The 23465-nt window shown below is 53.1% G+C and overlaps 2 protein-coding genes across 5 annotated transcripts in view; both read right to left on the bottom strand.

Annotated features, from left to right (window-relative positions):
• Positions 1–20626, bottom strand: part of KBTBD11 (kelch repeat and BTB domain containing 11) — a 37946-nt gene extending 17320 nt beyond the window's left edge. Inside the window, exons 1-3 of one of the 4 annotated variants that reach the window (XM_082443978.1) lie at positions 18416–20626; positions 17083–17229; positions 8027–12471 (exon numbers count right to left, since the gene is read on the bottom strand). The gene's annotated coding sequence lies outside the window, so the exon portion shown is untranslated. The other 3 variants (XM_082443980.1, XM_082443981.1, XM_082443979.1) reach the window with 3 other exon arrangements.
• A 95-nt stretch (positions 20627–20721) lies between these two features.
• Positions 20722–23465, bottom strand: part of ARHGEF10 (Rho guanine nucleotide exchange factor 10) — a gene marked incomplete at its 5' end in the record, with an annotated part of 87660 nt that continues 84916 nt past the window's right edge. Inside the window, 1 exon segment of the mRNA XM_082443959.1 lies at positions 20722–22461. Within this exon segment, the coding sequence (XP_082300085.1) occupies positions 21950–22461 (512 nt within the window). The 3' untranslated portion in view covers positions 20722–21949.

Below are 23465 nucleotides of genomic sequence, written 5' to 3'. Positions count from 1 at the left end.
TGCCGGCTTCCTTCTCTTTGGGGGTCTCTGGCGGGCAGCTCTGCCCCTCACAGCCCAGCCCCTGGTGACCAGGCTCCGGAAAGGGCTGTAGGTTTTAGAGAATCTTCCACAGACATGGGAACGGGCCCTTTCAGAGCCTGAGGACACGACATCATCTAGCTGCAACACCGACCCACCTTCACCCACAAGCCTATGACCTTCCAGAAGCCGTGCTGGCGGCTCTGTTCTGCTCTTGGCCCACAGCCCTCAGGGGACAGGAGACGGTCTGACCCCTCGACAAAACCCAGCCTCGTCCAGAACATCACAATGTCCAGCAACTGGGACCAAAGCGCCGCTGTGGACAATCAGAGAGGCCTCTGGAGGCTTGAGGACAAGGTTACTGTTCAGAGCCTTCTTACTAGGAAAACAGTGGAATGATCATCAAGGAATATGACCAGCAAATCGCACTATATTCGTATGTAGTCAGTAGAAACCTCGCTCTTGGCAGAGGGATAAATTAGGAGTTTGGGATTGACATATACACACTACTATGTATAAAATAGATAAACGACAAGGACCTACTGTATAGCACAGGGAACTATATTCAACATCTTGTAATAACCTATAAGGGAAAAGAATCTGAAAAAGAATATATACATATATGTATGCGTAACTGAATCACTTTGCTGTATACCTGAAACTAACACAACATTGTAAATCCACTATACTTCAATAAAAAATAAATTAAAAAAAATTTAAACACCCCGCCAAAACACACACAAACACACACAACAGGGGAAAAAAGACAATGAGAATAATACCAAAAAGTTTAAAAGGCATGTTGATAGTGAGAATTATGACTTTTTTTTTCATAATTTTTGGTATCTTCAAATTGTCTATAATGAATATGTATACTTTTAGAATCATAAAAATTATATGTATATACACATATCTCTCTATAGATGTGTACGTGTATATATATACAAGAATGTGTACGTGCGTATGTGTACATTTACATCTCTGTGTGCACATGTGTGTGCATCCGTGTGTGCATAAAATAAAATGACTCAAGTTTTGGTTGGGCCCCAAGAAAGAATACTTGGTAGAAAAATATGGTCAAATGAAAGCTTTCTTATAATATCCAGGCTTTTAGGCACAGAACTATGAAATGAAGGATCCATTTTGTTAAATCCCCGGCCTGATTTCGGTTGTAGGTTTGAAGAAAAAAAATGTTGACACTGAAGACGTGCTGTATCTCAGAATTTCCAAGGGTTTGACCAGTCCCAGAATCCTTCCCCAAACTGGGAACGTTGCAGTTGAGAGATGGCAGAGCACCTGGTCCAGCCCTTCCCTGTGTTTCACACACACAGGAAGAAACAGAGACCAGAGAGGGTGAGCCACTTGCCCAGGGGCACACAGCTCATAAGTGCTGTGCTAAATTAGAAGCCACACCCTAAGACCCCTGCCCGCTTCACTCCCTGCACTATCTCAACTCCAGAAACCTAAACACACTGAGAACAAGTCCAAGACCCAGTGATTTTCATAATTTCTACAAATTCCATGATGCCGCACAAGGCGCGGTTTCTGGGGTTGATGTCACAGAGCTGAGAGCTCCGGTGTTTCTTTGCCTTTGCTGGTGAAACGACCAGACAGAAGGACCTGGGAAAATCTGGCCGCCTGTGCACCTCGTCCCGGGGCTGCCGGGACTCCACAGCAGCGACAAGTGCCCCTGAGTTCACATCCTGAGTGACCAGGCCCCGAGGCCACGCCCCCCACCTGGGCCACGTCGAAGCCACACGAGGTCAGCTGGATTAAAAGCCCCTGTGCAAAAGCGTAAAAGTCTTCTCAGAGCCTGTAATGCTGACCAAGAGGCGGCAGGTGCCTACAGTTCATTTCAAAGTTTCACGCAGGTATTCCACCTCATTTGTTACATAACTGGGCCTGCGTCTTCCATCTCAACGTTTCTCCTCAAAATATCAAACCCTTTACAATAAGTAGTAAGAACGGTTGCACGAAAAAGGAATCAAGGTGCTGTCTGTTTGACATAAAAGAAATGAAGACATTTTTTCTTTATATCTTGACTTCTACATCAAGATAATTATCTACATGGATAAAAGTACTTAGTCTTATTTCCTACTCAAACAGTGATTTCCATGCACTCGAAAGACAAGAGTTGGCACAGGTGACAGCCTCGTGCAAACTGACGGGATCAATACACAGCAGAGCTGTGACATAAGCTGAGGGCTGGATCTGCTGCCCGTCATGTTTCTATTCCCTGTGTCACCCCGGTGACTCGACTCTGCACTGACCAAAGGACCAGGGAGGGTGAGACTTCTCCCCTCACACAAGGTCCCCTGCACTCAGAGCCCAGAAGTGCCCGGCCTTTGGGAGCCACAGACCTCGACATCTAGGGACCTGGGCCTCATGGGAGGGCGGGCTGAGGGCCACACGCAGAGCTGCCGGGTGGGTAGCACAGGCCCCGAGGAGCCGCCACGGCCCCCTGGCCACTGCCAGCCAGGAGGAAGGAGCTAGAGGGCAGGGGAGGCTGGAGAGTGCAGCACGCAGCACATCCTTTCCAAGGTGACCCCTCGATCCAGCCCACCCGCGTGCTCTTCTCACGGGTGATGGCGGCTCCCCGGACGCCTGCATATGCGCCCCGGTCTCTGGATCCTAAACACTGGCGATGATGGTGAGGTGAGGCTGTGTTGAAAACAGCAATAATACAGATTCCTCTCTTAGGACCCAGACCTCGGTGCCCAGTGCCAACATGTAAGAAGTGCGGGGACACCAGATGCCCGGCTGGAGGGAGCACAGGGAGAGGCCACGGAGACACCGTGCTGGGCGCCGGGTCCAGCCCCGCTGCCCTCGTGCTCCCAGCTGGGCTGCAGACGTGCGTGTGTGCCTCCAGATAATCCATTTGAGCTTCCCCGCCAGACCTGCCCAGATTGCAGGTTTAGAGGCCAAGCAACTCTGTTGTTTTGAGCCAGTATGTTCGGGCTGGTCGTTACGCACCCGCCTGGACGGGGCTGCCACCAGAGCAGAACCCACAGCAAGTTCAGCAGTCCCAGCTGGGCAGCAGGCAGCCAGTGGGCAGATGCCTCTGGGCTCTGAAGCAGTTGCCAGCGGGGCTCCGAGGACAGGTGGATGGGGTTCCTGGACATGGCATTGGAGGGCTGGGCTCGGCAGCACCGTGGCCACGTGATGCTGGAGACGGAGGATGCGCTGGGTGGGCTGGATGATACTGGAGGAGACTTCCAGACAGGGCCCGGGTGACCCTACTGAGCTCTATCCTGTGACTTGATGAGATGAGAGAGGAGAGCTGAAGAAGGAAGGGTTCCGTTTTCAAGTGCGATTTGGAGGAAATATAAAGGCACCAGGCCCCACTGGGTTGGAAGATAAAGCTCTTCTCTTTCCCAGCCCTTCCGATATTGTCAAATGAAGATGGGGCCTCAGAGCAAGGATCAATCCAGGTGGCACAATCAGATCCCCTGTTAAGACCTCATAAATATCTGAGGGGGGCACTAGACAGAGGCCCTGGAGGTCCAAGGTAGAGAAAGGACTTCTGTGGATTTGTGGATGTAGCTTTTGTCTAGTGGCTTGAATCCCAACAGATCCATAGAAAACCCACAACGTTTTTAAGGTAATTGTACAGGAAGAGATACTACCAACTTGGAGTAAATGGAACAGATCAGCACAAAGAGAAACCAGGAAACAGGCTGAGAAAACCACTCAGCTGCAAACACCAGGCATTTCTTATGAAAAAAGAAGGATGACTCAGAGGGCAGAACCAAGAATCCAGAAGGCAGAGCCAAGAGCACTGTAGATCACTCCCAGGAATAGGAACCCAGCCAACTCGTGCCTGACTGCTCTGCAGGGCTGTCACGGGCCAGAGGTCACCGTGTGCCTCCATTCCCGTCTGAACAGGACAGTTGCGATGGTTAATTTTATGTGTCAGCTTGGTTGGGCCACAGGACCCAGGTGTTTGGTCAAATACCAGCCTAGACGTTGCTGTGAAGGTATTTTTAGATGGGATTAATATTCACATCAGTAGACTTGGAATAAATAGTTCACTCCCCGCAGTGTCTGATAAGACTTGCTTCCTGGTTCATAGACAGCATCTTCTCCCTGTGTCCTCACGTGGAGGAAGGGGAGAGGGAGCTCTCGGGAGTCTGTGTTATGAGGGCACTGATACCATCATGGGGTTCCACCCTCATGCCTCATCACCTCCCAAAGCCCCCCCTTCCTAATACCATCACCAGGGGATTAAGGTTCAACATGTGAATTTGGAGAAGACAGACGTTTAGTCCACGGCAGGCACTAAGTTTGTGGGGTTGGTCATTAGACAACCATGCCACCTGGAATGAGCGTCCTGTTACCCGTGCTGTGGACTACAGCCCAGGGCACTGGGAAGCTACTGGCCGTCCAACATCATAATATCTGTGTCTTTAAATGACCACCCTGACGACTGTATGAGGAACCGATCAAGGGGGAAGGGCAGCTGTGTGAAGCCCACCTGGAACCACTGCAGTGGGGGCGGGAGGTGACGGTGGCTCAGACAAAGGCAGCAGACTTGGCAGCTGTACCAAGGTCCTCATGACCAAGACTTTCCAGGCAACGGTGCTAACAGCATCCAACAGCAGCACGGTGGTTACCGGCTAACAAGACGTTCTGTCCGCAACATCCCACGGAATGGGGAGCCCTTTGTGATTCAGTGCATCTCAGTTCTGTAAAATTAACCCACGTCCTACTCCATCAAGGCCTAGAGAGCAAAGCTCCATCAATTTACATAGAGGAAATGCCACAATTAATTAGGAATAAAAATTACACTAAGTTACAAATCTATGACATGGTCTAGGTGCCCCTCCCGGCCTTCCTTCCGGCCTCTACTGTGCCGGGCTCCTCTGAGCACCATCTCCCCTGGGACGTCCCCTGCCGTCCTCCTTTGCCAGGCCTCCTCATCCTTCAGACCCCAACTCAAAATCCCTTCATCAGGTGCTTTCATAGGGGTTTATTCCTTTCCTTCAGGCCACTTGTCTGCTTGTTATTACACATGAGTTAACATGATTATATTTTTAATGCCTTTCACCTTACTGGAACCTAAGCTGCAGGGAGTGGGGGGTGAGGACCAGTGCCTGTTTTAGATACCATGGCATTCCCAGCACCTAGAACTGTGCCTGACCTGGGGTAGACATTCGATAAATGTTTGTGAAAGAAAGAAACTGGCTTTTAATCGGTCAAATATTGCAGAAGACCTGCAATGGCTTCAATTTCCAAGGCACTGTTTAATATTCGTTCTAGCAGGAGTTGGGTTGTTGGCAAAAGGCAAGCTCCTGGCAGTTTCTGCTGTATTCCAAAAGTCATTGCTCATTGTTAACTATGTCCCAAAGAGGTGCAGGTGCCAACACTATACTTTTAGCATAATTACAATAAATTCAAGAGAAAAACCGAAATCAAGGCCACAGTGGAGACACTAATCCCTTGAACTCCTGAGAAAAGCAGATTTGCCCTGAGTCACCAGGGGAGGATGTGCAAAATGACGGGGCTGGTTTCTGGTCTGCACGCTGACGGCCTCTTGGGGCACCTCTGAGGCCAACCCCACATCTGTCCTCCTGGGTCACGAAGCCTTGGAGGTAGGGAGGCCGAGGGGCATTACAGCTGCCTAAGTAATTCCAGCTTCACTGCAGAGCTATGATTATGGACAATTTATGCTGTCGGCGTTTAGAAAAAAACTGAAATAGGATCCCAGATGGAGGCCCCACAGCACAGAGGGCCCCCCAGTTTGAGTACAGGGACAAAAGTGGACTAAAAAGAGGCCTCCTGCCTTCCCGCTGCCAATGTGGCTACTTGTATCAGAACATATGGAAATGAAATCAAGCGCTGGCGACTGCCAGGAAAGATGTTCAGAGATGAGGTTCCAGATCTTTCTGTTCTGCCAGGGCTGGAGCCGGCAGCAGGCAAAGTCCTCTGCAGGTGAAGGAGGGGCCACCCTAAGGAATGCGCAGACACTAGGACAGCAAGATGACCACACAAAGCCAGGCTTCCCCAACAGCTCAGTCCTGATCTAGGATGGGCACTTAACTGTTTTCTCCCCTCCTCCCAAGCCCAAGACTGCCTTAAATCCTGTAAGCAAAATCTTTGAGCTATTTTCATTGTGTCCTAATTATATTATCAGCAATGCCTGTGCAATTGACATTAAAAGCTGGAAAGACTTTCTTTCTTTAAAATTTTGCTTTGTTAGGCCGCAAAGGGAGAGTTGTAACGCCAGTTACCAGAAATGTGCATTCCCTGGGCTGTCCCTGGACCAATCTGACTGCGATGGAGAGCTCCCTTCTGCATTTCATGGGTGGGGACAGAGGAGGATTCCAACAATAGGACCCCATTAGCTGGGGATAAAAGGCCAAAGGGCAACACGGGCATCCATTACGGGTCCTAATTAGAGGCTGCGTAACTGCTGGTAGATGAGGACCGGAGGGAGGCGACAACAGGCCAGGCACACAGTGAACTGGCCCCTCCGCTGAGAGCAGCGCAGGGGCTTAAAAACCTGGCCGTAAAGCGCCTTCAGTGCTTTGAGCGAAATAAAGCTTATTACATTGATTTGTTTTTTTTTCTTTCCCTTAGAATAGATGTGAGGGTGGGTGGAGACAGAAGATGTGGTTCTGTAGGAACCGAAGAACTGGTAGAATTTTTAAAAACCTTCCTTCTTTAACGTTACAGGCGCAGCCCCCCGCGGGAGGCTGGGGTCCCCCAGCACGAGCGCGGGTCGGGGGTGGGAGGCTTGCCGCGGAAATGCATGTAACCTCCCCTCCGGCCGTGTCAGCCGGTTCCACGCAGTCTTTATTTAAATGTTGCTCCTTTTCGTACCCCCTCGCCCCCGCGCCATCATGCTGTCAGGCACGTTCAAACCTGAGCGACAAGCACTGCTGGTGGGCTGTCTGGTCGGTCAGTGGGGCAAAGGCTCCGTGAAAAGAAAGCACGCGCTGTGCACCAGCCCCCAGCACCCCACAATCCCGGCAGCATAAGCAGGGGGCCCTGGGGGTCGCGGGGGTCCCGGCCGGCGGGCATCGAAGGAGAAAGCGAGAAGTGCCTCCGCATCTTCCTCCCCTCCCCCGGGGACCAGGTCCGGGAGGGACCTCCCACCCGCGTCCTGTGGCCCCGCGGGATGGACGCTCCAGAGGCAGCGCGGCCCGGCCATGACCGTCCGAGAGGCAGGCCCGGGCAGCCCGGCACCGAGCCCAGGCACCCCTCGGAAGGGGGAAGCGGCCGAGCCCGCCATCCTACTGCGTGGCCGCGAGCCCGGGCCGCCTGCCCAAGGAGCGCTCAGCCTGGGCCGCGGGGCGCGGGCGCGGGCGCTGGGTGCGGCTCCTCCCCGCTGGGCTTCGGGCCGCTCCGCCCTGGGGTTGGCTCCGGCTGGGCTGGGCGCGCGGAGGCGCGACTGGCGGCGGAAAGGACAGTGGCCACGCCGCCCCCGGGGCTGGGTCCTCGGAGGCGGTCACCGCGGGCGCAGCGCGGGGGCTGGCCGTCACCCGCTTCCGGCAGGAGCGCCCTAGGGAGTCCCCGCGCCGCGGCCCCCTCCTCCGCGCGGCGCCCGGGAGCCGGACGGAGGTCCGCCCACCCCGTTCCCCACACCCCCGCAGCGAGCGGGGCCACCCCCGGCCGCCGCCCCACGCCCCGGCGGCCACCCCCGTCCCGACCAGCGCCCAGCCACCCACCCCGGGACCCCCGCCCGCTTATCCTCCGCCTGCTGGGGCGTCTCGCCGCTGCCTCCCCCGCTCGGGGCCCACCCCTACCTCTCAGCTCTGCGCCTCGCCCTCCACCCCGGCGCCCACCCGAGCCCGGGACCCGGAACCCTCGCCGGGGTCTCCGACGCGCATGCGCGGGGCTCTTCCCGCGCACCTGTGAGAACGCCCGGAGGCGGGGACGGCCGCGTTCCGCGCACCTGTGCGAGCGCCCGCGGGTTCCCGAGCATCTTCCCGCGCGGCCAGGCCCGGCCCGACGAGTGCCCCCTGTGACCCTGGCCCGCCTTGGCGGCAGCGGGCCCAGCACTCACCGCGTCCGTGGAGGCCGCGCCGGGAGCCCCGCCGCTCCGAGCAGCGCGCCGAGGCGGGGACGCGGGGACGTGGGCGGGAGGGCGGCCGCAGCCCCCGGCAGGGCGCGCAGGCTCCGGGCTGGAGCGCGCCGGCGCGGCCCCGAGTCCAGGTCAGCCCGCCCCGCGCCCTCCGCTCGCTTAACCCTTTCCAGGCGCAGGGAGGTCCCGCGGACACCCGGCTCGAGGCGGGGGAGCGGCGCCCACCGCAGGCGCATCCCTGCGCGCACGGGAGGGGCGCGGGCTGGCGCTGGACCCTGCGGCACCTCGTAGATGCTGAGCTTTAACCCAGCAACTCCCCCCAACAAGGAGCGAGGAACAGGTTACTGCCAGCGCTCTAGGCTTTGCCAGCTCTCTTTTGTGTCTTAGTCCCCCCCCTCAAAAAAAAAGCCATGAAATAACGTAATTTAGTGTTTACGATTTGGAAAATTAGGGACGATGCATTGTTGAAATATTTAGTGGTTAAGAAAACTGCCTACATCCTTACAGACTCCAGAATAAAAAGGAAAACATTCAGAACACCCAAGTAGAGGAAGCGCTGAAACTTGTTCTTGTATCTGGAGACGTGGCCCCCACCAGCTCCCTGCAGCGGGATCCGGGCGCAGGGCGACGAGGGACCGCCCGAACCTCGAGCCACGGTGAGAAGCAAGATCCCCAAAGACCTGAGAGCGGAGAGGGACGAAGTGCCCTCCGACCTGGGCTGCTTTCTGTTCCTGCGCACAGCTGCTTCCTGCCGGGTCAGCTCTAGTTAAGACTGGACCCCTGACGGTAAATGCTATTTTTAAAGGTTTCGTGAAAAAATGATTAAATTTCCATAAGCACAGAGAGCCTGAGCCTTTACTTCCTTTTCTTTTTAAAAACTTTGCCTTCAACAGTCTCTGCCAGTTAAATGTTATGGGCCCTTCGGTTTTCAGTACCAGAGTTAATACCGTGAGAACATCCTTAAAAAACATCTTTGTTTACTTGCTAAGTAGAATACATCAAGATTTGGGTTAAAGGAAGCAGAAACTGAGCAAACTATTGGGAAATAACTTTTTTAAATGATCAGTTAGGGACTTCCCTGGCAGTCCAGTGGTTAAGACTCCGCCCTTCCAATGCAGAGGGCACGGGTTCCATCCCTGATGGGGGAATGAAGATCCCACATGCTGGGTGGCCAAATAAATAAATAAAGTTTAAAAAAATACATCAGTTAACTCTAGCGGAAGCAGACCTTTTGGAAGCTGAAATAATTGCCATCATGTGCCATTTTAATTTTACCCATTGTATGTCAGAAATATTTTAGAATCTACTGGGATATTTTCAATGCATCTCTGTTTACCTTTTTACATGGAGACCGCATGTAACCAGCTTACCCTACACCATGATTTAAAGATGTCTGGAGGGGAGTTTAAATGCATTTCCCCAGCACCCCTGCCATCTTTTCAAGAGATACATTGCGCTGACCCACAGCATCAGGGCTTCATCTGGCCTCCCCGCCCACCTTTGTGGATAAGCCTCCAGTGACCACCCAGCTTTCCCCAGTCACAGGTGCTGTCCCCACAGAGGTCCTGGTCTGTCCTCTCCACCACTCTGCCAGCTTCCAGAGATCTGCTAATAAGTCATATTTAACTTCTCTTCCCACTGGATTTTACAGTGCTTGGCATATACTAGGTTCTCAATAAATATTTATTGAAGGAATGAAAAAAGTAAATGAATTAACTTAAAACATCCATGCAACCTCTACACCATCTAGTAGAGGAGTGTGGGGAACCCCATTTATTTTCAGACTTTAGATGTTTTATTTTTAAAACTGCACTCTGGCCCCAATATGGTCAATGGAAATTGCAGAGGAACATGACATTTAATTAGGAGTTCATTCAAATGCCAGGGACCTCTAGATTTCCTGAAATTGAAGCTGGGGTATAAAAATGTCAAGAAGAAGGACTAGCTATCTTAAATATTTTTTAAAAACATCCATTTCAAGAGTATTTCAAGAAAACTATTTTACTGTTTAAATCCTCCGCAGCTCAGGGAGAGTCTGCTCGTGCACGGTAGACTTGAAGCGTGCAAACATATCGCCACGCAAAACTGTGCCCAAAAAATAGAACCGAAGCTCATGGAATCATCCTGGGCGTGATGGTTTACAGGCCCCTGAACGCAGAGTCCGGGGACCCGGGTTCCAGGTTTGGGGGACTCTGAACCACATTTGGAAGCTGCCTGGAGCAGTGGAGAGAACAAGCCTTTGGAATTTGGCCGGCTGGATTTCCAACACCAGTTTCACCACTCCAAGCCCTGTGCATTTTGGACAAGACACTGTGCCCACTGTCCTTCTGTGTAAAGTGGGGGTGTGGCTGCCCTCCCCACGGGACAGACCGAGATGATGGGCACGATGCACTTCGCGCCTCGGGTCTTAATCTTGGGGGAGCACCACTCAACTTGTCGCTTCTAATTCTGTCACCGCCCCCCTGGGTGATCTCCAGCAAATATTTTTACCTCCCCAGTTGTGTGCTCCCCCATAGAGTTCGCATCGTGCGCACAAGGGGGATGGCTGATAAGTCACAGCTGCTTGTTCTGAGCCCCGTTAGGACCCTGGATGGTGTTTTCCTACGTGTGCTAGTGCCAGATAACAGATCATTTCCCCAAAGTTTTAACAGCTCATAAGAGTTCATGCACCACCCCCACTCAGCCTTCCAAAAGGGAAAAAAAAAAAAGCAATTAAATTCCAGTAGCTGTCAGGAATTGATCCAACTGCTACAAAGCACTTTGAGTCTCTTGGCATGAAAAATTAATTAGAACATCTGTGTGTTGTCGTGGAAACCGCATTCCCTGGTTCATTCTATCCATTTTGTACAAAAGGAAAGCCCTCTTCCCCCCAGTGTCCCCCTATATTCACCCAAGCCCAGCCTGACTACTCTCTTCAGCTCTGATGAACTCTGGGTGCGTCTGCATCCTTTCGTAAGCTACTCCTGAAATACTGGAAGCTCTTTTTCTCATGTCTGAGTGTTTCCAAGTATCTTATAAGCCGGTGCCTGAGAACCCTGTGCTCAGAATAGAGGATGCTGCCCAGCTCTCTGGAACATCACTGACTCCTGACTGTTAACGGTGCACATAGATGGGACCGTGCACCGGTCGTGTCACTGCAAACATTTCGTATCATACACAGTCCCTGGTCCAAGCTGATGCCTTAGTTATCCTGATTGGAACAGGACAACAGAGGCCTGTCTCTTTAGCCTCCTGCAATGGCCAGCACTGTGATGGGGCGAAGTCATCCTCAGTCACTGCCGAATCAGTGATCAAGTGATGCCTCGTCGGGCTGAGTGCCGCTCCCTATTGCGCTGCACCGCGGTCTGCGTACTCAGGCGGTCCTGCACGCGCTTTCCCTCAGCAGACTGCAAGCTGCCAGGAGGCGACAAATTCTCGTCAATGAGCCAATGTTACCATCATTAAATGGCCAATAAGTTTATTAGTATCGATCCTAGTAAATCTTCTTTTGGAAAAGAAACAAAAAATTGATAGTTATTTTAAAGTATTTTCAAGGTATGCATTTATAACGTTAGAACAAGTTATCTGCAATTAAATATGACTTCACATAAGTCTCTATATAGTGTATCTATAGGTAAGTGTAGGCAGAGTTCTGCAAAATACTAGGTGTAGACCCACCCACACATACACACACACACACACACACACACGCACATGCAGGACCCCAGGAGGAGGGGCCTTCTCCCATTTGACAGCTGAGGAGATTTAACTCTCAAAGGGTGTAATGTAACTCTTCCATTTTGTGTGAGGTGGAGCAGGAATTCTAGCCCAACCCCAAAGCCCTTGCTTATACTCACAGTGAAACACTGCCCTTCCCAATGGATGAATGACTCCACGCTTCAGAGAGCAAATCCAGAAGGCTTATGGGCACAAGAACCCTACTCCTTGTACCAGGAATCCGTGTGTCAAAAATAAAATTGGTGTCCCAGTGCATCTCGTTGCTTCCTTTCACCACACTGACTTCCGCCCCGAACCCAAAGACGCTTTGTGCTGTGAGTTAAAGGTGAACCTGCAAGCTTACACTGCCCTTGGGGGGAGGGGTGCTGCTTATGCTTCTTGACAGGAGTCTTGCCTAGATGTCATTCGGCTCAAGATTCCCACTTCAGACTGTGAGCCTGGAGGAAGTCTCCATACAGGGATGTCATGATGCTTGCCCGTAACTCTAGTAGGAGACAGAGTGGGACAAAAGATGCTCCGGCCGAACGGCCAGCACAGCCTGCAAACCTGGTGCTGAGGCTGGTGGGGCTGGAGGACCCCAGGACACGGGCCGTTGCTGTTATGCCGGAAAGGGGGTCCCCAGAACCGGGGTAGGTCTTGTCGTCAAGTAAGTCTGTTCTCAATCACATTGCTGTCACCTAGTAAGGAATATGAGTGATGGCTTTGATGACCTGCAAGGTTACACAGGACAGAAATCCAAATCGGAAGGTATGCACCGTGTTACTGAGCGCCCCGCTGATAATACAGTGACTGCAAAACTGTTTTAATTTTTCAAGTCATCTTTACATAGTAAAGGCCTAACTAGTAAATCCTTCAAAGTGTAAACTAAATAAGCACCGCTACCTGATAGTACATTCTGGTTAACCCCAATTTAAAGGTTCTTACATGTGAACTGTTTCCCTCTCCCCCACCAAAAAATAATGTTGGAGTCCTAACCCCCAGGACCTCAGAACGTGACCTTATTTGCAGATGGGGACTTTATGAAGGGAGCCAAGTTAAAATGAGGTCCTTACGGTGGGTCCTGATTCAATAGGACCAGTGTTCTTATAAAAAGAGGAGATTCAGGCACACAACAGACACATGCAGAGGGAAGCCGTGTGAAGCCTAAGACAGATCTGAGTGGTGTGGCCACAACCAAGGGATCAGGGACACCAAGGATGCCAGCGAACGCCAGCCCCTGGAAGAGGCAGGCAGGACCCTCCCTTAGACCTTTAGAGAGAGCGTGGCCCTGTGACACCTTGACCTCAGACTTCTGCCCCAGGCTGGGAGAGGATACATTTCTGTTGTCTTAGCCCCTGTTTGGGGTCCTTTGTTCCAGCAGCCTTGGGAAACTAATACAGAGCTTTTGTGTCTTCTCTATATAAGCACTGCTTTTCAAACTGTCTGTTGTAATGAATCAGTTATTTTTTTCCTGTTTTCAATCTATTATAGACTGACCTTTCCAAAATACAGTAAAAATGAATTGCTAGAAAAAGAAAATTTCTTAAATGACATGCAAAATGCAAAGCCATGTTCTTAGTGTTCAGTTAGACACACAATCATTCTGTCCAACTGCTGTACACGTTTCCACACACTGCTTTCAGTTTTCGTCCTGGCAGGGGGTCGGCAAACGGGCAGTGGGCCACATGCCACCTCAGCAGCCCAGCTCCAAGGACGCCTGGTGATGGTGAGCGGGCAATTGTCCCTGGGAAGCTGATGCTCTTTCACACCCCTGCTAAGACCACAGCACACAGGGTGGGTATTTCCCTGTCTTCCCAAACAATGTCTTATTGTGGAATTAAGCAATGCACCTGTGAAAAATTAGCTGGGGGTTGGCGGTTAAAATGTTTGAAAATGGGCTCTAAACTACTTCCAATAAATCTATGTGGAAATCTAACAGCCAGCCAGGCGGGCCTCTCTCTCCTGCCGATCTGGGATTCAAATGGGCGCCAGGAAAACACTTTTGGAAAACCGCTAACATCAAACTTGTAGGGCCTCTCTCTTTGAAACCCCCAGGCCTTCTTCCAGGAGGTCGGGACGCCCTTGATGTGTTTACAAGAGTGCTGGACACGGATTAGTTGCTGTTTCCCTCGGCCCCCAGCTTCTGCTCTCAGCCTCCTGGGAAGCAGGCCGGCAGCTCTGGGGGGGGAGGATGGGCTCCCCCCACCGGGGACAGCTGCGGGCGCCAGGAGTGTGTCCCAGCAGCCACTTCCCCTCTGCCACCCCACCTCCACCCAGCAGTTTGTTCTGCAGCAGGAGGTCCAGGCGGCAGAGAGAAGGGAGGGCCGGCTGGGCTGGGGCTCCCTCAGTCGTCAGAGCCCATGGCCTATCTCCTGCTGTGTCTCCCCCCACCCCGGGGGTCCTGTGGCCTCGAGGCCTGAGGCTACAAGGGCAGAGGACTCGGTTGGTGGGAGGGGATGAGGGATGGCTCCTTTCCTCACCATCCTGGATAAACAGATAAAGGCCACCCTTTCCTGCCGCCCCGAAGGTGACAGTGCCACCCAGCCTGGCCTGTTCTTCCTGGAAACCACCCGTAATCCTGTGCGTGCCTCTGCCCGCTTCCAGCAAGGCCCTGTCAGGTGCTTTCGAAGCCATCAGATAAACTCCTTGTTTGTTTATCTGAACTTTCAACACAGAAAAGAGGCTTCTCGGGGTGGGGGGGCCGGCCTCGCCCTCATCCCCACCCCCTGTCCTCCACCCCCAGGAAGCATCTCCCAGTCCTCATGGCCCTTCTGCAGTCACCACTTCTCCCAGCGGGACCACCACCCCAGGGCCCAGCTACCCTTCTCCCACCTCTGCTCAAGGCCTGCCCCCTCGGTGAAGCCGCTTCTGGGGGCTTCCCACTCGCTCTGTGCCCACATCTCTGTTCAGAGCTTCACTGCTGCACTGGTGCGCTGGCCCAAAGCTCTCTGGTTCCGGGTCCGTCCCCCTACCAAGGTCTCCTCTGCAAACCCAGCTCCCAGCACACAGGTGCTGCGTGGACAACACTTTTTAATCCGTGTTTGTAGCTGCGTATTTACATCACACCCTGTCTTCGTCGGCTCAGGCTGCGGTAAAATACGACTGTTTCTTTTCGTTCCTTCTCACGGTTCTGGCGGCCAGGACCAGGGTCCTGGAGGTCTGGAGGTCTGGACGGCACCCTCTCCCTGTGTCCTCCCTCGGCAGGCAGCCAGCACACTCTGGGTGTCCTCCTCTCCCTCTGAGGACACAAATCCCATCACGGGCCCCCCCCATGACTTCACCACCTTCCTGAGCGCCCCCCTCCTGACACCATCGCACTGGGGTACGGATGGGGGGACACACCCAGGCCACAGCTCAGCCTCAGAGAAGAGCTGAAGGTCGTACACCATACAGGACCATCTCTGCCTGAGTATTTTGTTCTCTGTGCTTTTTCTTATCTCCCCCTGAAAGTATGTGGTTTTGCTTTTATCACTGGAGAGAAACAGCGAATGTGCTTACTTCCGACAGGTTTGTTTGGAGAAAACCCTCACGGGAACGCTGCTGAGCGTCTAGCCCCTCGGCTGTCACCGCTCCCCCAATCGGCCCCCAGTCAGCAGGCCTGGCCTTACGCCCCGTCTAGGAACCCCTCCTCCCGTCCTGCTGCCGAGCAAGGCCTCCCCCTGCGCCCGGCTCCTCCTGCCCAAGACAGCAGGCAGCCTGTCCTCAGGCCCCCCAGGAACTGGAGAGAGTCCATAAAAGGACAGATCTGACCGGCTCCCCGGCTTTACTGCCCTCGCCCCCCGGGGTCTCCCTGCGGGTGAAACGCAGCAGGCGGGGGGTGCTGGGGGGTCAGGAGCCTGGGCGAGCTTCCTGACCACACCTCCAGGCTCAGGGACCTCAGCCTGCGTCCGGGTTCTGGCCTTGTCCTCGGGCACTGGACACGGGCAGGGCCAGGGGAGCTGTGTGTGCCCGGGGGAGGGGCTGGATGCCCTCAGGGTGCCCTGCTGCCCTGGGGCCCCCACCCCCTGCCTCGCTGCAGAAGGCAGGAGGGTAGGGAGCGTTGCCAAGCCTGGAAAGACCCCGGCCCACGGCCCACGTTAGCAGAGACCAAGTGAGCCGCCCCCGGTGCACCTGTACCCGCAGGTGAAAGCAGCCCCCCATACTCACTCCTGCACCCGGGCCTAAGGAGGACACCTCGGAAAACATTTCCTGGTGGCAGGCCTCCCTCCACCCTGGCGGGCTTCTGTTCTCAGCAACGGTGCACAATGGGGGCGGGGGCTTCCCCAGACTCCCCGGGGACCGGCCCAATGTGGCCCCGCTGACCGCCCCTACGTGGTGTCTATTCCTAACGAAACGGGACTTTTGCTTTAGTCTGCAGGACTGCATGGTTCCCTGTGGCTGCTCAGACAAACTGCCATGAATTCAGTGGCTTCAAACAAGACAAATCTATTCCTTGCAGTTCTGTAGGTTAGAAACCCAACACGGGTCTCATCGGGCTGAAATCAACATGTCGGCAGGGCCGGTTCTGCTTGGAGAGTCTGGGGAGAATCCGCGTCCTTGCCTTTCCAGCATCTAGAGGGGCCTGTAGCACCTCCATCCGTGTCAAGGCTGGCAGGCAGCACCTTCCAACCTCTCTCTGACCTGCTCTGTCATCAGGTCTCCTTCTCTGGCCCAGACCCTCCCGCCTCTCTCCTGTAAGGGCCCCTGTGATGACACAGGACAGCCAGATGGCCCCGGATCAAATTCGCATCCCACGATCTGTAATTAGTTGCAGCTGCAAAGTACCTTTTGCCACACAAGGTAACATATTCACAGTAGTGGATGACGAGGATGTGGACACCTTTGGGGCCATTAATCATCCAGCACAAGAAGTTACTGAGACGGGGGTTGTTCAAGAAGTAAAGTGAACAGCCCAGCGGGTCGGGGAGAGGCCCCACCTGCCCTGAACACCCAGCACAGGGCCTGGCCCACTGCACACGAACCCCACGTATGTGTTGAAAGGGTGAAAACATCTAAATAAGGGAGAAACTGGTGGGCTCATGAGGATAATCGTGAATTGCAGGACTGCAGGTCCGGAGGAGAACAGTATGAAGAGAAACAGCTGCTACGTATTGATACCGACTGTATGCCAGGCACTGAATGAAGACCCTCCAGCCGTTGTTTCATTTAAATCTCCTGCCAACTTCATAAGGCAGCTCCTACTAACTCTGTGTACAGATGAGAAGACAAAGGTTCTAAGAAGTTACGAGCCCCTGGCTGGACGTATGGTAAACACAGCAGTAAAGCCTGTGCTCTTACCCCTGGTTTGTGTTTCTAGAAAACTAACTGAAATGGAATTCAGACGCAACACAAACTTCACGCACCAGGAAGGTGGCTTCACGTAGTTTCCTGATCATCAGTTTGGACAGTGGGATGGACCTTTCTCCCAGGGGGGCGGGGATGCAGCACAGAGCACGGTGGTCGGCATATTCTTTCTGGAAATTCACAGCCCCTGATGTCAACCGTGGACCCTAGGGAGACACGAAGACAAGGTGAAGGATCCTCGTCTAAACATGTTCTGTGCTTGAGGAATTCAACAGCGCGTCTATCGTGAGTGTGAGTATGTGGGAAGCCAGAGCTCACGTCCGTCGCTTGCGTCAATCTGGATTCGCGTACGCTGAACTTGCTTAAAATATCGTATATTAAGATGTCTCCTGCCAGCATGGGTTTCTCTTTCTCTCTCTTGGCCAAGTATGAATCCATATCTTCTTCAGGCTATAGACTAGCCATTACAGTGAATCTTGCTTAAAGACCAATTTAAGTAAGGGTGTTTGAATGTGGGCTGTTTGCCCCTGTTCACACCTGTTAGTCTGCAGGAAAAGTTCTGTTTCAGGACCTAAACAAAGTATTTTTATACTCAAATTAGAATAACAGTGCTAAAATGAGACAGACCAGTGAGAAGTCGGGAACATCTGAGAACAGAATGGGAATCCTGTATGTTCACATCACAAAAGACACCACACTGTGTGATGTCTGCAACGGGCTGGAAGGAAACAAGGAGGAACCTCCGGGACCTGACTTCAGCCCCGGGGACGTTCGGGGCGTCCTGTGCCCTGCGGGACGTCTGGCAGCATCCCTGGCCGCTATGCTCTGGATGCCTGTGGCACTCACGCCCGCACAGGTGGTGACCAGACACTGCCCCGCGGCCCCCGGGGTGGAGGGCCAGTTCACCCCGATTGAGAACCACTGAACCGAAGACAGAACAGGAATCCCATACGCTAGCACCAAAAAAGAAAAGAAGCAATTGTTTTTGATGAGCAGAAGAAGATAAAGGTAACTCCCCCATTACTTACAACTGGAGCGTCACACGCGCGGTCCCCTTCCTCACCTGGCGCAGGTGTCCGGCCCTGACAACTCACCTGCGGACGCCGGGGAAGAAGGCTTCCTGGCTGCATCTCAGAGTCTTGCACCATCCCTTCCCGGGGCTCCGCTGGCTCTGTGTCCGAGGAGGCCCCCCAGCGCAGCAGGGCAGGCCCCCACCGCCCAGGCCTCGGCTTTGCTGCCCCCAGCCTGCTGCCCACACTCCACACACGCTCTGGCTTTGCCGTCAGGCAGCAGACAGCATCCCGGACACTCAGGAAGGTCATCCCCTAAAAGGCAGCCCTACATCCTTTGCTGTACACGCCAGACAAGGTGGTCTACGTGACCCCGACTTACCGAGACCCTCTGGATGCAGGTGGACGCACCCGGGTTCGGAATTTCCAGGAGGCAAGCCGCGCTAACGGGTGCTCGATTATCGCAGCAAGTGGCAGGAAACACTGAGGGAAGAGCTCCTGGATCCCCGACTTCCGTGGGCGGCTTTTCTGAGGTCTGTGCTCCCAGCCCTTGGTCTGCCTGCTCCGTGCCCTGGCTGGGCTCCAGGCAGCCGGTCACACAGTCCTGGCCACGCCCCAGCCTCCCAGCAGAGGCTCCAGCCCTTGTCTCCCTCCTTCCTCCTCTGTGGGTCCAGCCCTGTCATCCAAGATCTGGTAACTTCGGGGCAGGACGCGGGCCTACTCCAGTCCCTCTGCTGGCATCTCCTGCAGCCTCGGTGCACCTGCCAAATGGCCTCCCCGCTGCCCAGCCCAGCCTGCTGGCCCTTCTCCAAGCTGCTGTCCATCTGCGGGAGGACGTGAGCACAGCGGTCCCGGTCCCGTGTCTGCGAGGCTGCAGTGAGCTGCCCTGGGCCCCACACTGCAGGGGGGCCCGGGGGACAGGCGAAGCTCCAGGGTCACAGCCTTCCATTTACAGGTGACAAAACGGAAGTTTCTGCCCTGACTCGGCCCCTGTCTACCTCGGAACCAGGACTCGGCCTGTTCTTACCAGAACCGGGCAGAAGTGTCGCCAGATATGGGCCCGGAAGGCGAAGGAGGCATCAGGAATCTGCCTGGAAGGACCAGGATGGCATTTCCCCCATTAAGATGCTGCAGAAATGTGCCTTCATCCCCCAGAAGCTGTCAGGCAGCAAAGAGCTCACTAACCCGCTTTGCAAGGGTTAATTCTTTCAGACTCTGAGGGCCGCCTTGGGAGGGGGGCGCAGGGGTGTGCACGCCTGCCAGCAGGGTGGCGGAGTGGATGAAGGGAGAACAGGTTTCTGAGCGGGAGCAGGAAGCGCCCTGGGCCTGGATTAGAACTGACACACGGTAAGGAAACCTCCAGAAGAGCACCACGCAATCATCTACTCATTTTTTCTTCCACATTCACTCAGGGTTTGTTTTAAAGAAAAAAAGTGAAGTGGCTGCAATCTCCACACACTGCTTCCCTCAAGAGCTGTGACTTGGCATCTGATGGCGGTTCTATGTCAACGCAGAGCTCCCGCTACTTTGAAAGCTTTATGCCTGAAAAATATCCAGTTTTATGAAATGCTTTCATGCATGTATAAATCTAAAAGCCACCAAAAAAATGTGCAGTCGCTAGGGCTTAAATTATGTCCATTTGACAGGTGAGAAAACTGTGGCTATAAATTCTCTCTCTGTCCCCAGGATCTAGAATATTTTTATCAAATTCAATATATGAAAATATTTACAGAAAGAGATACTTTGGGACGTGATTTAGAGAATCAAATCAGATGATTCCACTTGCAAAGAATCCCATTTCCTGCAGCTTGTCAGAGAGAGAAGCAGTTACACGTACTAATTCAGGAGTCCTCCAGCCCAGCATGAATTCTGTTCAGGCCCGGAGTCCTGTCACCGGAAAGAGACCGTCTGGAAGGAAACCTCCTCTCCGGGCTCCAGGGTCCGGACTCCTGCTCTGAGTACTGCAGGTTCAAAAGGCACGGCGTCCCTCCGCCGGCTGGAACCAGGGCCTCTCGGCAGGGCCGGTCCCTGAGTGACTGCTCACATTTTAATTAAAAGATGGGAATAGAATAAAGTGATATTGAAAGCTTCACCACACAGCTGGAAAGTAAAACCTGGTAAAGTGACAGATGGGCGTGAGTGACAGCAAGGCTTTCCTAAATACGTCACCAATATTACAATGTAAGTGGAAACCTCGGCTGGCACAATTTTTATTTTTATTTTTTACTTATTTATGCCATAAGAAAATGTGGTAGTCATAAGTTGAGTTTTTTGAGGTACTGATGAAGACCAAACAGTCTTTGAGCATCAAGGTTTAAGTAAAAGGCATATCCAAGTACTTCTGTTTCATGTGGACACTGAAAACACGGAGAAACTGTATATTTTTAATCAGTGCAAAGAGTATGGAGCTGACTTTAGATACTTCTCTTTATATTTTATATTAAACTAATTCAACTCATGATGTCACTCAAAATAAAAACTGGCAAGTACACGCGCCTCTAGAGAGTTTCTCAGCACCGACTTGGAATTCAAAGCACTCTTTTACACGTACATTGTGTCCGTCTCTGGAATCCACACGTAAACTCCCAAACCAGCACGTGGGGATGCCACATTGGAAAGGACCACCTGACCGTCCCTCGAACCTAACTGCCCCTTTGTGTTTTACAGGAAAAAAGGCAACTCACAATATTGTATTTTTAAATAAAAAGACTTTATTCATGAAATAAGATAGCAGCTAATAGTTTAAGGAAGGCTGGGGGAGATATTTCTTTCACATGGGGGCACATATGCACCTTGGAAAATATTTGGCAAAGTCATAAAATTAGCATTTTTAGTCACCTGTAAAGTGCTGAGACATTAATCTCGGGTGGACCTGCATTGTTTTAACCATCCAGTAAGTAGAACATTGATAGATAACTACATGTGGAGCACAGGGAACTCGGATCACTCGTGCACGACGCCCGCAGAAGGGGCCCTAAGTGCCAGTCTGCCGACCAAGGGCCACCTTTCCTGTGTCCTGTGTCCGCCGCCAGCACCGGCGCCCACCCTGACCGGCACCGTGCATCCTTCAGGACATGCATTCAAAGCTAGAAGCGTTCCTGGTCGACAGATGCAAACACAGCAGGAAAGGATGGACCAAGCAAGACACCTTCTACGTCTCCTGAGACACTAAAACACACACATCTCCAACGTGAATATTTTGGCATTGACACTTGGGTCTAAATGTTGATAGGCACTGAGGATTTTGGTTCAAAGCAAACATTATTTGTGAAATGTTACAGATAACATAGTGACTAAAACTTAGTTAATTTTTTTAATAGAAAAATGCGATATAAAAATACTACTTTGTTAAAAATATACAGTACACGCATTATACCACTTTGGAAAACTCAGTTCAACTCAGAAAGCATATAACACCACCCGGCCTGGTATGTGTCACCTGGCTTTCTTCATTGTGACAAATTCTATTCTGGAGTTAAAAGATATACAATATAAATAAAAGTAGTGAATCTGAATCAAGTACAATTACTTTAAGAATTGTTAATAAACCCCCCCACCAGTGAATATGCTGTATCTCCCCGTGAGTTCTGAGTCTGCGAGTTCTCTAGGTGACAGGCTATGAGAACAGGTCTGCAGCGTCCCGTGCTTATTAAGGACCACGGGGGTCAGAGGTGAAGCATCCTCCCGGGACCCCCACCCACTCAAACGTCGCGTCCACCCCCCTTCCTCATGCACGTCCACACGGGGCTTCCCTGCGTGGGGTGGAGGGAGGGGCTGCCGGAGACGCCCCCTTGACGATATTGCACTCTTCGGCCCCGAGACGGTGGGCGATTCGTCCCCAGCCAGCGCAGATGTGGCGGGACCGCTCGGGGTGTCTGACTCGGCCGAAAGGCCACCCCCGGATCTCGGCCTGGGCTCACACGTTCAGCAGGGGAATCTGCCAGACCATGACGGACGAGGCCAGCTCCTCCGGCCGCTGCTGCCTGGCCTTCCTGCTCACCCGCCGGTGGCCCTGTCCCCCGCAGGCCACCAGCACGGAGCTGGCCTTGGCCTTCCTGGCCCGCCGCCCTCGGCCGGGGGAGCTGCAGGGGAGCCGCAGGGGGTCCTGGACGAAGCCCTCCTCTGAGCGGGGCCCCAGGGAGCCCGAGCCCTGGGAAGGCGTCGGGGACCCGGACGTGGAGGAGACGTCGCTGGCCTGGGTGAGGGAGCCCAGCGAAGCCCCCAGCCAGACGGCGTCGGGGCCGCGGCGGCTTGGGCAGGGCCCAGGCCCCTCACCGGCGAGCGCGTCCCTCTGGTCTTCATCCTGGAGGTTGGCACCGGGGGGCGGGCTGTCCCTGGGCTTGTCTCTGTCTGCCTTGGGGGTGGCTGTGGCCACGACCAGGAACTTGACGGGCCCGTTGTGAGCGTGGTAGGAGACCAGGCCTCGTCCTGAAAGGGCACAGCGCTCAGCAGGGCCCCGCATGCCGGGCACGGCCCCGGGCACCCCCCGTCCACACGGCAAAACCCCGCAGTCGACAGCTCAGAGTGAGAACAGCTTCCAGACCACGTTCTCGTGGATTTCTAGTGAAGTCCAAGAATGCTCTCAAAACCGTGGTCTAAAATACAACCGTGGTCTTCGTCAGCGGTATCTCAGTTCTGGTACTTGCATTGTACTTTTAAAGTGATAAAGTAGCTATTTTCCTGTTCTCTGTATAAATGCCTTCTCGCCTGCTCTAAGATAATATATTTAGGAAAAGTTTTCCTAAATCTTGGTTTTAAAAACTTAAATGCCTGAAATATGTCAATTTTAGGAATAAGATGCCTAAACTATAAGTAGCTTCCTGCCATTTTTCATTTCAAAAAGATTCTGTGGTTTAGAATAATTTAGTCCTATGGTATTGATTAAAATGGGGGCTTTTCAGTTCAAGGATGACGTGAATTGAATTTTAAAAGAAGCACCAGAAACTCCCTGTAGGTCTTTTTATGAAATGCAGACTCCCCCATAACGCCGAGACTCCAAGGGCCAGGCGGGCATGGGATGTCCATTTTTAAGCGCCTCGCAGGTGAGGTGACAGAAATGGGGGGTAGATGCCCTTTTCACCAAATGCTTTGAGGCTGAAACAGGGCCCTAGCGCCTCCCTCCCACTCTGGCCTAAGCAGAGGACGTTACAGGATTCCTCAGCTGGGCGAGGTGACTTCCTCAGTGAGCTGAAGGACAAGTCAAGAGGGATGGGGACGCCCAGACACCGGGCATGGAGGTGTGATCTGAAGCGACAGCCCAGGGGAACATCCCAGCATCACCTGGTGAACCTGAACGTGAGTGTTTCCTACACACCTGTGGTCCCTTCCTGGACACACAGCCAGAGGAACCCGAGTCCCTATGAGAAGGGGTGGCCAGAGGAACCCCCCAGAGGCATAGCACGTAACACACAGAACAGGAAACAACTAAATAC

The sequence above is a fragment of the Balaenoptera physalus genome (genome assembly GCF_965194825.1).
Source record: "Balaenoptera physalus genome assembly, chromosome: 21".
In the NCBI taxonomy this organism is placed as follows: Eukaryota; Metazoa; Chordata; class Mammalia; order Artiodactyla; family Balaenopteridae; genus Balaenoptera; species Balaenoptera physalus.
This window is presented reverse-complemented; position numbering and strand designations above follow the sequence as displayed.